Here is a 15,675-nt window from a genome sequence, read left to right on the forward strand (position 1 = left end):
CCGAAACTTGCAGAGACGGAGAGTGTGAGTAGGAGGTGTCCATGAGCTTGGAGCAGGAGCAACTTTTGCTAAGTATTCTGATTAATTACTTTGTCATTTTGCCTCCACGTCCCCCCGATTGCCCGCGAGCTTCTCCTCCTGTCCATACGGTAATCTCTCTACTGTGCGACAGAGAGTCGCGTGGTTATGATGCAATCGTTAGCCTATTTTTACAAAAACTGCTTCTACGGGGCCATAATGTAAGATACAAGGTAATGGATCCGTTTATACATTTTCGTGTTTCTTTAGAAATAAATAATGGACAAATGGAGTCTTTAAACGCCTCAGATGTAAAGTTATTCGCTGTCAAAGTGACGCCATAATGAATGGGAGTCAATGGAATGCTAACAGCAGGTGAGGGTCTGCTAATCAATGGCGGCCCCTGGGGAAGCTTCAGTTTTTTCTGAAACATTACCCCCTTGACTTTTGCACACACCTGCATCGCTGATCTCCGCGATGTTCGATTATGACGTATCCTCTCGCATGGCCTCCTGGGATAGAAAAGTATCCATCGGTTGAGCACTCGAAAATCTGGGCAGAAGCAGTAGATCATCCGGGGACTTCTCGCCTACTCTTTTGTGAGTATTGAGGTTTCGGACATACTACTCCTTTCACGTACTGTTTTCTCCTAGGCTACTATAATAGGAAAGTAGGAATATTCGGACGCACTATAGTATACGCACTTCCGAATCTCGTGAGAATTAGTACGTCACCCAGTACTCGCCTACTCTTTTATGGATACTAAGAATTCGGACATACTTATTTGCTTGTCTACTGCTTTTCCCCTACTATATAGTAGGGAAGTATGTGGTTTCGAACCCAGCCAGTGATACTCTATGGTGCGTTCAAGTCATCTCAGTCGATTGTATTTACGAGTTGAACACCACCACAATGTCGTAAATACGAGTGGGAAGCTCGGGATTTTCTTTAAGCCCCGATCTTTACGAGTTGGGGGAGTGTCGTGAGAAACAAGGCGGAATACCACAATATTAAAGGTGTTTAGCAGTGATATTGTAAGGCTTTTATATGTACAACACATTAAGATAATTGCCTGCACAGAATATGATGGCATTCTAATATAACAATGCAACATGCAATGATAAAGTTGGCACTGGCTTCATAAATTAATTAAAAACATTAAAAAAACAAAATCCACCTGATGCACATTTCTTTGTTCTTCATTTCTAGAACAAGAGTTTAAGAACCTTTCCGTATTTTTGTGTAATTAATTAAGAGAAAGTACTCCGCCATCTTACTCCGTCGAAAGTTACTGATTTGAACGCTTCTGCCGTCGTAAACACGACTTCCCATCCCACCTCGTATGTACGAACTTCCCAGGAGGACTTGAACGCGCCATTACTTCTTCTGAATTTATTTTAAGGAACCTAACTAATAATAACAAGTGACAGTGCCACCTGCAGGCACAATGGGGGAATAGCTATTACATACATAAAGTTGTGGACTATTATTGCATTCGTTTTTTTTTCATCTCCCCTCCCTGCAGACACACATGATGTTCTGTGGAAATCAGACAAGATTACAGGTGTGTGTTTCCGTGGAACAGACTCCTTTTGACCTGATCCTGATTTAACTGATTGTTGATATCTGTGTGTGTCAGCATAGGCCATTTTTTTTATTTATTTCATGTTTGTTTACAGATTTAAACCGATTGTTATATTGCTGGATCTCATGCTGCAGTAACACAGGGTTTGTGATGTGAAAATATTAGTGGAACAACATAATTGTTAGATTATAAAAAACCTCAGTGAATCAGTCTATTTCATGATGATTATAAAACCAGGTAACCATCATCACCTGATCTCATTTCACTTTAGCTTTCTTTGCTGCTGCAAGTGTGCTTGACAAACACCCGTGAACAGTTACCGTTGAGCAAGGGAGATGACCCAGTCTTCATGAGGAAGGGGAAAATGCTAGCTTGTGCTTGGCATGATACAAAGCAGCGCCTCAATGCTCTCAACACTGCATTCCAACACATGTGAATGCCCACATCATTTACTGCCGCTGCACTGCTGCTCCTCACAAGCCCCTGAAAGTCTTCGTGCAGGATGTCATCACTGCTTTACTGGAAGGCTTCTCCAGGAAAGAGAGCAACAAAGGCCGAAAGTCGTCCTCACTGGGAGACTTGCCACAGAGACTCACTGAGCGCCACTTTATCTGCCAGGCTGATGGTTACCCAGATTGTGTAGTTTGTTCTGATCGGACCCGCCCTAAAGGCCGCCGTCAGACAAAATACATGTGCAGGCAGTGTGGGGTGGGTCTTTGTGTTGTGCCTTGCAATTAGAGGTACCACACCATGTGATGTGTGCGTCTTTGTCAGCTAAAAAAAAAACAACCAAAAAAACATCAACAAAAAACACACACACAAAAAAAAAAACTAACATTGTCTCTCGTCTTGTCTCGTCTGTCTCTCGTCTTGTCTCGTCATCTCACTCATGATCTGTGCATTGCCGTGGCGAGTGAGCTTTTGAACTAAACAGGTCTTGTCTACTTGTGTTTGTGTGTCATATGAATAATATATATGTGCCCCATACATGGAATCAGAGTGCCTACTGTATGTAGTAAATGGAGAATCTCTACAGCAACGTCGACGGGTCGTCGAAAACAAAAGTGAACCTAATCTTTTCCAGAAGGGTCGTTCCATGAATTAGCCAAGTGTACATGTGATGGTCACTTCGAGGAAGCGCTTTTGCCGTCCGTTTATGATCACATGATTTTGAAAACTGAGGTAATTTCGACAAAAATTAAAGAGGTAAATAAAGAGGTAATTTAAACAAAATGGGAAATGGGATCTTTTCCACACACCACACAAAGAAACAACACAGTTCATAAACTGAAATAAGATTGAATTTAAGACACAATAAGTAATATATTTGAATTTTGATATAATTATGTCATGGCAACCCACTGTTTCAAACATTATACCTTTCTACGGTATACGGTTTCTACAACAGTAATATAATAATTAATTTGTATTTTATTTTATTTTTTTATCTCAAGGGGTTCTGTTGTTTTTCTGTTAATATGAAACACATATTTCCCTCCATCTGGGGTATTTGATCTCCGAAACCTTATTTACATTTATTACCATTATCCACAAAGCACAAATATAAACATTTTACTTTTTTCTTCGCTGTCTGCTTGAGATCTGAAACTGAAAGAGACTCTGTCGATCCTGACTAGACAGAAGAAAGGAGGAGGGTAAAGTAGTTGGATGCCAATGTAATCTGAGACATTGTTTATGTCCCATCAAAGAACAATAATTCACAAGTCAACCACTAGAGGTCCTACCAGTGCTGTGAATCCAGTAAAGACATTACAGACTTAAATGTCTTGAAGGTTAATCAGGTTTATTGAAGCACTGGTCCTAGTTGTAAAAACAGAGTAAAACAGGCAGAGGAAACTCTTTATAAAATACATTAATACATAAAATGAAATACTTTTGCATTTGAATATTAATAAGTTGTGCAGATATCACTTGTCTGATTTCTAATCTTGCGCCCCAATCTGAAGAGCAAAAAATACTGAATTACAACAAACTCTATACTAACAGATTAAAGTCCACCTGAAATCAAAATTGACCCTATCTACTTTGTTAGCGCATATTACTAGTCTTGTTGTGAACAATTAATCTGTGCAAGTTAATACACAGAAAAAAATTGTTTGCCGTGGTAATCTTTAATCAAAATCTGAAAAGTTACTTCCGATCTGGAATGGCGTTCCTTTTCTGGGGCCTCATTTATAAACGTGGCGTACGCACAAAACGGGGGTGAAAATGTGCGTACGCCGCTTCCGACGCATAAGTTGTGATTTATAAAAACAAACTTTTTGACGGGAAAATTTGCGCACCTGCACGCAAACTCTGACCCATGCTACGAACGTTTTGGAGATGAAGCAGTTTGGCGACACCGATGGTGAGCTGGAGTTAAGCGTCTTTTTGTTAACTTTTAGACAGAAAATCTAAAGAAATACAAGATAACGTTGGGCCGTTTAGTGAAACTGACGCAAATAACAGTTTAAATAAATAAAATAATGATTTAAACTATGTTTTACTTCTGATATAAACATTTAGATTAAATATGCCATTCAAATTAATGGAGAACACTTAAACATGAAATCATTACTGAGAAGTTACAACATTTTTTATATTCAAATTCAATCAATAGAAATATTTGTTGTGGATGCGATGTTTTTGAACACTTTTCCTCTGGCATGCTGTGTTTTAATGTTTTAACCACAGAGATAATTGCTTATCATGATAATACAAGATTGTCTGAGAAAATAGTTTCGTGCAAATAATGCCCAAGGCCTATCTGTTTCCATTAAAAATATAAATCACTTAAAAATACTATTCGGCCAGTGGAAAAGATGAAATGTATTTTACACTATTTGATTTATGTATTCAAAAACAAGACAAGGATAGGCAAGTACATGATTTTTATTAATGTAATGTGTCTTGTACTGTTAAACGTTATCACGTGGATGAATAATCATATGCAAATGATATGCAGATGAGGATCTGCATAGTAAAACTAGGTGTTGTAAGCTCCATATATGGTTATTTCGGGGAGGAGATGCATGGGCGCACAATCTTCCGCTGACTGGGATTTATAAAGTGAATTCTGCGCAGGTTCTGGCATACGAACGGTTTTATAAGTCTGAATATTTTTTTGCGTACGTCATTTTTGGCTTTCAGGCGCACGTACACTTTTAGTAAGGTTCCTACGCACAGTTTTATAAATGAGACCCCTGATGACGTCGGTTTGACGGCTTGGGTTGAAAACGCTTAACCACTTCCCTCACACCATTAGTCTGCTATGAGCAGAGATGGAGAGGAGGAGCGCTAGAGTAAAACCCTGCCCTCTGTTCAATATTCAGTTTCACTTGGAAATACGTCACAACACTGGAGAAAATTTGTTTGCAACTTCCGGTTCACGCGGACTCTAAACTCAAACAAACTTCAAAAAGTCAATTTGTATATATATATATATATATATATATATATATATATATATATATATATAAAATAAACAATTACACACAAAACATTAAGCAAGTAAGAAACAGACTTTACATCAGTCCAGCACACAATTACTGTTGTTATCTCACAAAGAGTCAAAGAAAACTAATTAGTCTTAATGTGGGTGATGAACATGTTTATATTGGTTGTGGTCTGAACAGATGAAAATAAATTATATTTGAAAGGTAAATTATTCCACAACTAAACAATCATCCAACAATCGTTCATTAAACGATTGAACACAGGCTTTGTGTTCGCTGGCCTCTATCACTCATTTGACGCTGCTGTAGATCACTGATGCATCTTCCACAATCTGAACAGTTGATCGCCTAAACAATCAAAACAAACAGGAGCACAACAATATTATAGCCCAGATTATATGATCTGTGGTTGTTGAGATAGTACTGTTTAAGTTAGTACTGGTTAAGTTGGTTCTGTTAAGCTGGTGCTGGTTAAGTTGGTGCTGGTTAAATTGCACTGGTTAAGTTAGTACGGGTTAAGTTGGTGCTGGTTAAGTTGGTACGGTTTAAGTTGGTGCTGGTTAAGTTGGTACTGGTTATGTTGGTACTGGTTAAGTTAGTACTGGTTAAGTTGGTTCTGGTTAAGTTGCAATGGTTAAGTTGGTACTGGTTAAGTTGGGTGCTGGTTAAGTTGGGTGCTGGTTAAGTTGGTTCTGGTTAAGTTGGTACTGGTTAAGTTGCAATGGTTAAGTTAGTACTGGTTAAGCTGGTGCTGGTTAAGTTGGTACTGGTTAAGTAGGGGATGGTTAAGTTGGTACTGGTTAAGTTAGTACTGGTTAAATTGGTATTGGTTAAGCTGGTTAAGTTGGTACTGGTTAAGTTGGCACTGGTTAAGTTGGTACTGGTTAAATTGGTATTGGTTAAGCTGGTTAAGTTGGTACTGGTTAAGTTGGCACTGGTTAAGTTGGTACTGGTTAAATTGTTTTTCTCACCTCACTGCAGCATCAGGCTGATTAACTCTTATATTGTCATATTGACATTCATTCTCCTCTGCTCTCTTCGTCTCTGTCTTTCTGTGATGTTGGACAGTTGCGTACAGAATGTCCTCAGTATCTCTGGATTCAGGAGTTTTTCCTCTGAATCTTCTGGGTTTCACATTGGCATACAGAGCGTCATTGGCTGAATCTTGTTCAGAAAGAGGCTTGTCATGAACTGAAACGCTCTGTGACACGCAAGGATAGAGATCATTCTGAAATACAAGAACATTTGTAATTATTATTAAGACATGTAAATCAGTTTGATCTGAAGATTCTCAGTCTAGAGGAGTTTGCCTCAAACTTTTCAGATCAAGTATCAGGTTAGATCAAATCAATGTAGTGATGTAAAATACATGTATATTTCATTGAAAAATAGGGCAGAATGAGGAAATTAAGTGAATTGTTCATTCATCACAGTATATGTAAATTATTATGCAATTAGACCAACAAACCTATATTAAAACAATAAATATATAAGTATTCCATTAAACCATGGAAAAATTAGTTAAATGTTTTCATTAGTTTTATTTATTATTTATTTATTTATTGTGTTGATAAAGTCTTTGATGATGTTAGTTTCTCATCAGTTCGTACAGTTACAGTCTGAGACACAGATAACGGCTGATCGACTGATTTTCTGCTTCTGTAAAGTCGTGTTGTGTTTGGATGATTTACCTCTTTCACTGTGTGATCTTCAGCTTTAACACTCCTTTGTTTCTTCCTGTTATAATAACAGACATTAACAGCATATGGACGAATGTATTCAATTAAGAGAAAATATGAACACTGTTTTTAAAGATTACTAATAATCATACACAAATGGATAATTTACTTCTACATCAGACCAAAAGTGTACTTGTACAATCACTGCAGTTTTTTAACTCACAGTATAAACAGGATGATGATGATGATGATGATGATGAAGATGAATAATCCTCCAGATGCCGCTGTGATCATAATCACATTTCGACCAGCAACATGATGAACTGAAAGAGGAAGATCATCATGATTAACTCTCCAAACTGATGAATGATGTGAAGATACAGGAGTGTGTTAATAAAAGCTTCACCTGTGACAGTTACAGCGTCTGATCTCTGAGATCCATGTTGATTGTGAGCCTGACAGTAGAAGCGTCCACTCTGTAGTGCACTGAAACTCTGTCCAGATCCAACAGCTGAGGTTTCATTCTCCTTAAACCAGCTGAAGTTCAGAGCAGGAGGGTTTGAGTCACTGATGCAGTTCAGAGTCACTGAATCTCCCTCCACTATTACACCAGATCCACTCATCAACACGGAGACGCTCCTGGGAGGGTCTGAAACAGACAAAAATTAAAGTTCAATGAATATTAGAAAATTATGATTTTAAAGTTTTTGAACATTGTGCAGATGATCATGAACTCACACATGACGTTTAAAGTCACATTATCAGAGTATTTCTCTCCATGTTCATTGATGGACTTGCACTTGTATTCTCCACTGTCATCAGAGCTGATCTTTGAGATGCTGTAGATTCTTCCAGATCCTACAATCGTTCCTCCTTTAATCCAGCTGTTTTCTGCAGGAGGGTTTGAGTCACTGATGCAGTTCAGAGTCACTGAATCTCCCTCCACTATTACACCAGATGGACTGATGGACACTGAGACGCTCCTGGGAGGATCTAACACAGAGAAATACTGATATATCATTAACAATCATATTAAACCGATTTTAGAAAAACTCTTTATCACTCGTCTTGACAAATTTTTGGAAAAAAAATAATATATTTAATGAATGCCAGTATGGATTTAGAGCAAAAAGGGCAACACCACTTGCATTGTTAGACTTTATAGAAGAAATATCAAGTTCAGTAGATAACAAAATGCATACTATTGGAATATTTATTGATCTACAGAAGGCGTTTGATACCATCAATCATGAAATTTTGTTAGGAAAATTAGAGCGATATGGGATCCGAGGAAAGGTATTAGACTGAATAAAAAGTTATTTGACTCAGCGAAAGCAGTTTGTGAAACTGGGAGATTTTTCTGAGTCCCACAGGGGGCAGTGTTAGGGCCGAAATTGTTTCTTATTTACATTAATGATTTATGTCAAGTGTCAGAAGTATTGAAATTAGTGTTGTTTGCTGATGACACTAACATTTTTTGTTCAGGCAGTGAACTTCAGTTGCTAGTGCAGGAGATAAATAAGGTATTAGAGAAGATTAAATTATGGTTTGATACAAACAAATTATCACTAAATTTAAAGAAAACAAAATTAATGATGTTTGGTAATGGTCGAAATAATTTGCAAATTGAAATTAAGCTGGATGGAGTGAACACTGAAAAGGTTAATGAAATAAAAATTTTAGGAGTCATAATTGACAATAAAGTGAACTGGAAACCTCATATTAGTTATGTTAGGAGTAAGGTTTCAAGGAGTATAGCAATAATTGGTAGAGCAAGGTAAGTTTTAAATCAGAAGTCTTTACGTATGCTTTATTGTTCATTAGTTTTGCCATATTTCACTTATTGTGTAGAAATATGGGGAAACAATTACACAACAACAGTTCAGCCACTTGTCATTTTACAGAAGAGAGCTTTAAGGATCATTCATGGGGCGGGTTATAGGGAACATACCAAAATATTTTTATGGAGTTCAAATTACTCAAATTTAAAGATTTGGTGGATTTACAGACTGTGCAAATTCCATATAGGGCAAAGCGTAATGATTTACCCCAAAATGTACAAAAGTTATTTACTCGGAGAGAAGGAGGGTATGTGTTGAGAGGAAAACTAAATTTCATATTACCAATGGTACACAGTAGGAAGAAAAGTTTTTGTGTTTCCATACAAGGGGTGAAACTGTGGAGCAACTTAAATGAGAAGCATAAGGAATGTCCAAATATAAAACAATTCAGGAAAAGAATTTAAAGAAATAATTTTTGAACGTTATAAAAATGAAGGGAAATGAGTTGGTTAAGTCAGAAATTTTGTTGTTAACATAGTATAAATGTATGAAGATTTATGTGCTTGTGTTTTGTAAAAAAGTGGATAATACCAAAGGAAGTAAACTAATGTATTAAGAGTTTGAAAGGGGGGTGGGAATTAACAAGTGTTAAACTTCATCCCACTCCTTTTCAAGCAGCGGTGAATTTGATTTGTTTGATCATGAGTGTTCTTTTGATTATTGTCTTATGTTGTACATACTGTACACTTTTTCATTGTATGCTTGAAATAAAATAAATATAATAAAATATAATAATAATATAATATAATAAAATATAATAATAATATAATATAATAAAATATAATAATAATAATAATAATAATAATAACATATAATAATAATAAAACTTGACATCACAGATGTTTAGAGGATTTAATGTCACAGTTACTGAACCATCATTTACTCACACATGACGTTTAAAGTCACAGCATCAGAGTCTTTCTCTCCATGTTCGTTGATGGACTTGCACTTGTATTCTCCACTGTCATCAGAGCTGATCTTTGAGATGCTGTAGATTCTTCCAGATCCTACAATCGTTCCTCCTTTAATCCAGCTGATTTCTGCAGGAGGGTTTGAGTCACTGATGCAGTTCAGAGTCACTGAATCTCCCTCCACTATTACACCAGATGGACTGATGGAGATCACAGGTTTCACTGGAGGATCTACAGATGTCAGGTAAAAGTATTTATCAGAGACGGCTGGTGGAAAATGTTCTAGGAAAGGCTGCAGTTGATTATTATTGGACAATTTCAGCAAACATCCCAGTATATTTTTTCACTGTTTAATGCTCAAAGTTAAAGAAAAAATTAAGTAAAAAAATTAAGAAAAAAAAAGTTAACAAGGAAAAACTATTAAGACTAAAATTTGAGAGGCTTGAAACATTTGAAATACAGACAAATGTTTTACCAAGGTCTGGATTAAGGTTTTTTTTTTGTTTTTTTTTGTTTGTTTTTATGTATATAGTGCAACTGTAAAAAACTGAGAGGGGAAAAAAATATGTTATATTTGTTTAGAGATTTTTTATAAATAACTACAATTTTGATGCTTCCTCGTTTCCTCGCTCCTCCGTCCTCCAGCCTGTGACCCAGAAACTGATCAAACTCAGCATCTTGAAGGACATCTCAATTCTCTCCATTCCCTTCACATGTCACAATCATTTTTATTTATGCTTTACCTTTGCAGTTTAAATTAATTATACATCACACATATATCAACAGGGCTTATTGCTTTATCTTTATTATGTATGAATTTCTTAAATAACCAAACTTTAACAACATAAGGGCAGATCCCTTGATCGCAGCTGTTGACGCTTTGAAGTGACGCTCCAGTGATCAAGAATATTCCAATATACAATTAGAGCGCTTCTCATTTCTTATTTGTGTATCCTCGTTTCCTTTCCTCGTGTCTCAGTTCCACCCCCTGTAGTGGTGCTCGTTGCTCAGCGGTGAACACAGGGATTGTGGCAATGGGACGTAACTTCTCCCTTCCCTCCTTCAGGGAACAGTATTTACATTAGTAATCTAGATGTTCCCATTCAGTCGTCACTATGAGTTACGTCAGTGATTGATGAATTGGGATCCCTAAGAAATACGCCACAAACACTGTCTTCCAGCGCCTGATCCCCCGCACCCTTGGAGAAGGAGAGGGCTTTACATAGAGAACTCAATCACTGCTGTTCCTACTTGTTAACGCCTACTTGTCACTGTTCTGCCATTTTCACTATGATGGTATAAATAAATAAATTAAATAAGTAAATAAATAACCTTTTAACTTTGAGTTAAAAACTGAATGGTAGAAACTTAGAAGATCCTACATTTCTCCAAGGACAGTGAATTATTTTTTGAGTCTATTTACCCGTGGAAGAATAGACATATAGGATCACCACATATGGGCACCAGTCTAGCACAGAGTCGCTTCTGACTCCAGAGGAGGAGATACTGGGCGAGTTGCGACAAGCGATGGATTGTAGATCACCTTGATGGTTTATGTACACATATCGATGTGTTATCCAGTATATGCTTGTCTTGCAGCCAGGGCCGTCACTAGTGGGGTGAAAGGTGGTGACAATTATAGGGGCCCCACAAAATCCAGCAGTTATACTATAGGCCCCTGTTGTATAAATAATTCCAATATTTATATTAGTTGTATGCCTGAGATTTTAATGAATACCACAAAAACATGCAATTTTGGTTAAATATTTTTTTCCAAATATTCTCTTACCTCCCTAAAAATGGTTTAGTCCGATCTAAAGTATTTATTAATTATTCAGTCAGTGACAAACATCAGATGGACCCAATGCAACTGTAAGTCCCACCCCAGCTCGTGAACAGAGCCAATCCGAGTTGAGGCGGCAGTGCCTGAAGTTAACGATGAACTTGGTGGAAGAGCAGGAGATTGACTGACAAAATGTCGGGGAAAAGAAAACATAAATCAGGGTACCAGAAACGCTATGAAAAGAATGAGAGGGAGGCCAGGGGAGTCATCTCAGTCAATCAAGACGTTCTTAAACGGACAGTATGGAATTTTTCACCACTAGGGGTTTTTCACCACTAACCTCTTTACAATAACAAAGGCGTAGTTTGATGACGCAGTATTTGCTAAGAACTATGGATCTTGTCGTCAACATCAAGCCGACCGATCTAATAATGTTTATGGATGACTGAATACATCGATGCTTTTATCATGACTGTGATATGAAGCAGGTCGGGATTGCTAAAAGACAGCTATCAGCTCCACAAGCGACGCAAGTCCCGCGGATATAAAAGGAATATGGACATTTCTAACTCACAGGTCAGTTTATTAGACAAATTAAACTTGTGAGGTAACGCAGCGCTGTTTCACTTGGTCTAACATTACACTATCACACTAAAACTGCATTTGAATGTGTTGAAATGTAACGTTATGTGTTAGTCTGTCTGTATGAGACTAGCAGTAAACTAGATCAACATTAGAATAACATACAGATCATATTCTGACATTTTATCATTGTTGAACTATATAACATTGATTAGTTTTATGTAAATGTGCTCACCTGTTTAATAAAGTACATGTAGGAGCGGTCGAAGTCTCGGACGTGGAGCTCTCGTTTATATACTGTCTATGGGAGCTCTCGGCATCTCGAAAACACCCCGCTGATATTGATTCTCGTTTTAGTTCTCCTTTTTTATCCAAAGTCTGCTTGCCATGGTCCATAATGTTTGAACGAAACAACAACAGCGTGCAGATAGACATTGCGAACTACACAGTTGTCCACGTCTGTCGCCTTGGTTACTATCAGAGGGCTCTGGTTCATAGCTCTGGTTACCATGGCAGCACGAGCGGAAACCAGGGACAACGCGGATATGACGGCATTGACTGCGACAAAACGGAAATAAAGAAACGGGACGTGTCTTCTAATTAAATTACAAATTTCTCCTGGTTTGAAAGTTGTTGGAAACAGTCGGGATAATGTAAGTACACAACTAAAAAAATATATAACATAGATATAGTGATTTTTTCTATTTTTAAAGCAAAAAAGTTACATATTGTGCCTTTAAAGACAGGTTGTATTGTTATTTCGCTGGGAATAAGAAACTACCGTTTACAGTCTGCCGGGTAGGCTACTGTCACTCTTCATTATCGGCGCGCACCACAATCGACAGAATGATTGCATGGTCAAAATTCCTGTCTTTTTACACTATTGTAAATAGAGTTTAAAAAATTGAAACGAGTCACGACGCATTGCTTTATGCACCTGACCTGACCCTTACATCAATAAAACACGAATACACACTGCACTTGAATGAATACATTTTAGCTTTATTTAATAATATTATCTTTATTAAAATATAAGACAATAAATGACTTTATTTTTTAAATTTGACTGCATTCTTGTCAATTTATAAATGTTTACTTTTTGATTTATGAATTATAGGAAAAAATACTTAATAATAATAATGGGGGAAAAAAACATTATTTTGCTGTTACTTTTTAAAAATTGGTTTTATTATTATTTAACGATTTCTTATTATTAGTTGCATATGATATTGGTGGAGGGTGGTGGGGGCCCACGTCAATATTTTTTCAGGGGGCCCCGAATCCTCTAGCTACGGCCCTGCTTGCAGCAACAGCAGAAACCGGCGGAGAGCAAGGAATACTGTGAGCAACTTGAGACAATTGATCTGCCACTGGAGTCGAGTTTGCTCTTTCCCAATTGACCTGAAGCTCCAGGTGGCTGAGGTGTCACTCTGCTTATAATTTATGGGGATTAAAAAAGAAGAATGGGAAGATTTTTATCATTATAGGGTGGTTGTGTACACACACTGCCGACACATTTATGTTCAAACACCATGTAAAAGTGAATTTTGCATAATAGGTGCCTTTAAAAATCTTAAATACTTCAGAGCACAGACTTAAGTCTTAAAATCTTTTTAAAGGGAACACTTCACAGATCATTGTAGTTTTTTTTTAAGTTTACAAAAAGCATCATAGAAGTTTAAGTTTATGAAAATGTAAAATATATATATTTTATATAAAATATATATTTTACAAAAAAAATTCAACTAAAACTTAAAGGAAATCAAAGCTAAATATCTGAACAAATTCTGAGACAAATTTTAGGTTGATATTTAAAAATAATAAAATAAAAAGTAGGCAGTCTTAAAAATAGTGGTTAAAACATTTTTTATAAATCATAAATTCTGATATTTATTCTTTGAGAGAAAGTCAATCTGTACTCACACGTGACATTGATCTGAACAGCAGGAGAGATGTGAGTGTGTCCGTCTACAGCACAGCTATATCTGCCTGAATCCTCTCTTCTGACTGACTGCAGCAGGAGTTCATTGTTTCTGTCTCTTCTCTCAGTTAATGGCTGTGAGTTTCTGTACCAGATGAATGTTGCTCTGTCAGTCAGAGCGCAGCTGCTTTTACATCTCAGAGTGACTGAATCTCCCTCTGTCACTCTCTCAGGAGACTCCACCTGAAGATCTGAACACAACACACACATTATATCTAGTGCTGCTGTCATACACTGATTATTATTCAACATAATGCACAGAAGAAGAGATAAACCTCACCAAAGTCACCTGTGACAGTAAGAGTCACTCCTGGATCACCAGTATATCTTCCTTTTGTTATATCAGTGATGAATCTGAAATAGTACATGTGTGAATCCTTCAGTGTCACATGACTCAGTCTGACGGTGCAGTTCTGCTGTTTATCTCCCAGATACTGAAGCCTCTGACTGTATTCAGGGTCATTAGACAGATCTGGAGACTCATCACCCTTAAATGACTCGGTCCAGAACACTTTCATGATCTGATATCCAGTAGGGTATGTATAAGTGCATCTCATTATCACTGTTGAGTCCTTTAGTGCACAGATGTGTGAAGGACTGTAACTCACACCCCAACCAGCACTAGAAACCCCTGAAACACAGAATTCATCAAACTGTAAATGTTGTTTTATCTGTTATATTGGGCCATGAAAACATGACAATACTTTATTACTATTAGAAAACAGCGACTCATTACAGGAAATATAAGATAAATGTAAATAAATAATCTCAGTGTGAATTACTTTAAGACAGAGGAGTGAAGAGAGAAGCAAGAAATCAGCCAAAAACAACAAGCTGCACAATTACAGTTTTTCTGAATTGCTAAAACACATTTCTTGAAACCATCACTCACTTTCTCAAAACCTTAAACACAAAAGCAAATGTTCAAAACTCATTCAGAGAATCTCTGACTCTTCTGGCAAAATCAAACAATGCTTTCAGATCTTACACACATCATTCAATATTAGAAACACTACAGATCATTCGTTAGACACTACATGAAGAATGGAGAACACAGAATCCAAAGCAGTTACAGGAGAAATATTTATTTATTTATTGTAACAAAGTAAACAAATTTTGCAATTACATAATAAAGTAGTACTGACACCTGACAGTGGTGAGTGAATAAATACTGTATGCACTGCAAGTACTGTATAGTATTGCACTGAATATTGTATAGTATCGAATGTCTGTATATTCAGCATTTGCATACTGTGAAATACAGTGACCAACTGCAGAAGCCCAAAAGGTTACAGTAAAAAACTGTAAATGAAAAGCATGTTACTGTAAAGTACAGTCAGAAGAGTTGAGCAACTGCAGAATCAAGGTCAGTGAGAGAGATTTATTCTGCTTCAGCTTCACGTCTTCATGTCGGTCCGGCCGGAGAATATCATCTCTGCAGGAGAAGAGAAAAACCCTGAAGCAGATCCAGCCTTGACAACATTCTCCACACCTTCCTCTTCCTCTTCCTCCTCTTATACTCACACTCTTCCTCCTCTTATAATCATACTCTTCCTCTTATACTCATACTCTTCCTCCTCTTATACTCACACTCTTCCTCCTCTTATGCTCATACTCTTCCTCCTCTTATGCTCATATTCTTCCTCTTATAATCATACTCTTCCTCCTCTTCTTATAATCATACTCTTCCTCTTATAATCATACTCTTCCTCCTCTTATACACACACTCTTCCTCCTCTTATACTCATACTCTTCCTCCTCTTACACACACACTCTTCCTCCTCTTATACACACACTCTTCCTCCTCTCCCTCTTATATTGTTTCCATCCATTGTTGTTC

The 15,675-nt window shown here is 37.1% G+C and overlaps 2 protein-coding genes across 2 annotated transcripts in view; both read right to left on the minus strand.

The window, feature by feature from the left end:
• Window positions 1-14,445, minus strand: part of LOC311077773 (B-cell receptor CD22-like) — a 251,511-nt gene extending 237,066 nt beyond the window's left edge. The window contains exons 1-4 of the mRNA XM_084106392.1: window positions 14,125-14,445; window positions 13,778-14,026; window positions 7,476-7,730; window positions 7,144-7,386 (exon numbers count right to left, since the gene is read on the minus strand). Of these exons, the coding sequence (XP_083962518.1) occupies window positions 7,144-7,386; window positions 7,476-7,730; window positions 13,778-14,026; window positions 14,125-14,392 (1,015 nt within the window). The 5' untranslated portion in view covers window positions 14,393-14,445. The remainder of the gene's footprint in view (window positions 1-7,143; window positions 7,387-7,475; window positions 7,731-13,777; window positions 14,027-14,124) is intronic.
• Window positions 5,110-7,057, minus strand: LOC311078369 (uncharacterized protein). Its single transcript, XM_084107127.1, has 4 exons — window positions 6,961-7,057; window positions 6,750-6,795; window positions 6,030-6,286; window positions 5,110-5,406 (listed from the first exon to the last, which is right to left on the minus strand). Exons 1-4 carry the CDS (start codon window positions 7,029-7,031, stop codon window positions 5,349-5,351), a joined length of 432 nt encoding a protein of 143 aa, XP_083963253.1. The 5' UTR covers window positions 7,032-7,057; the 3' UTR covers window positions 5,110-5,348.
• Window positions 14,446-15,675: the final 1,230 nt, after the last annotated feature.

This window comes from Abramis brama (assembly GCF_963993115.1).
Source record: "Abramis brama genome assembly, chromosome: 2".
Classification (NCBI taxonomy): domain Eukaryota; kingdom Metazoa; phylum Chordata; class Actinopteri; order Cypriniformes; family Leuciscidae; genus Abramis; species Abramis brama.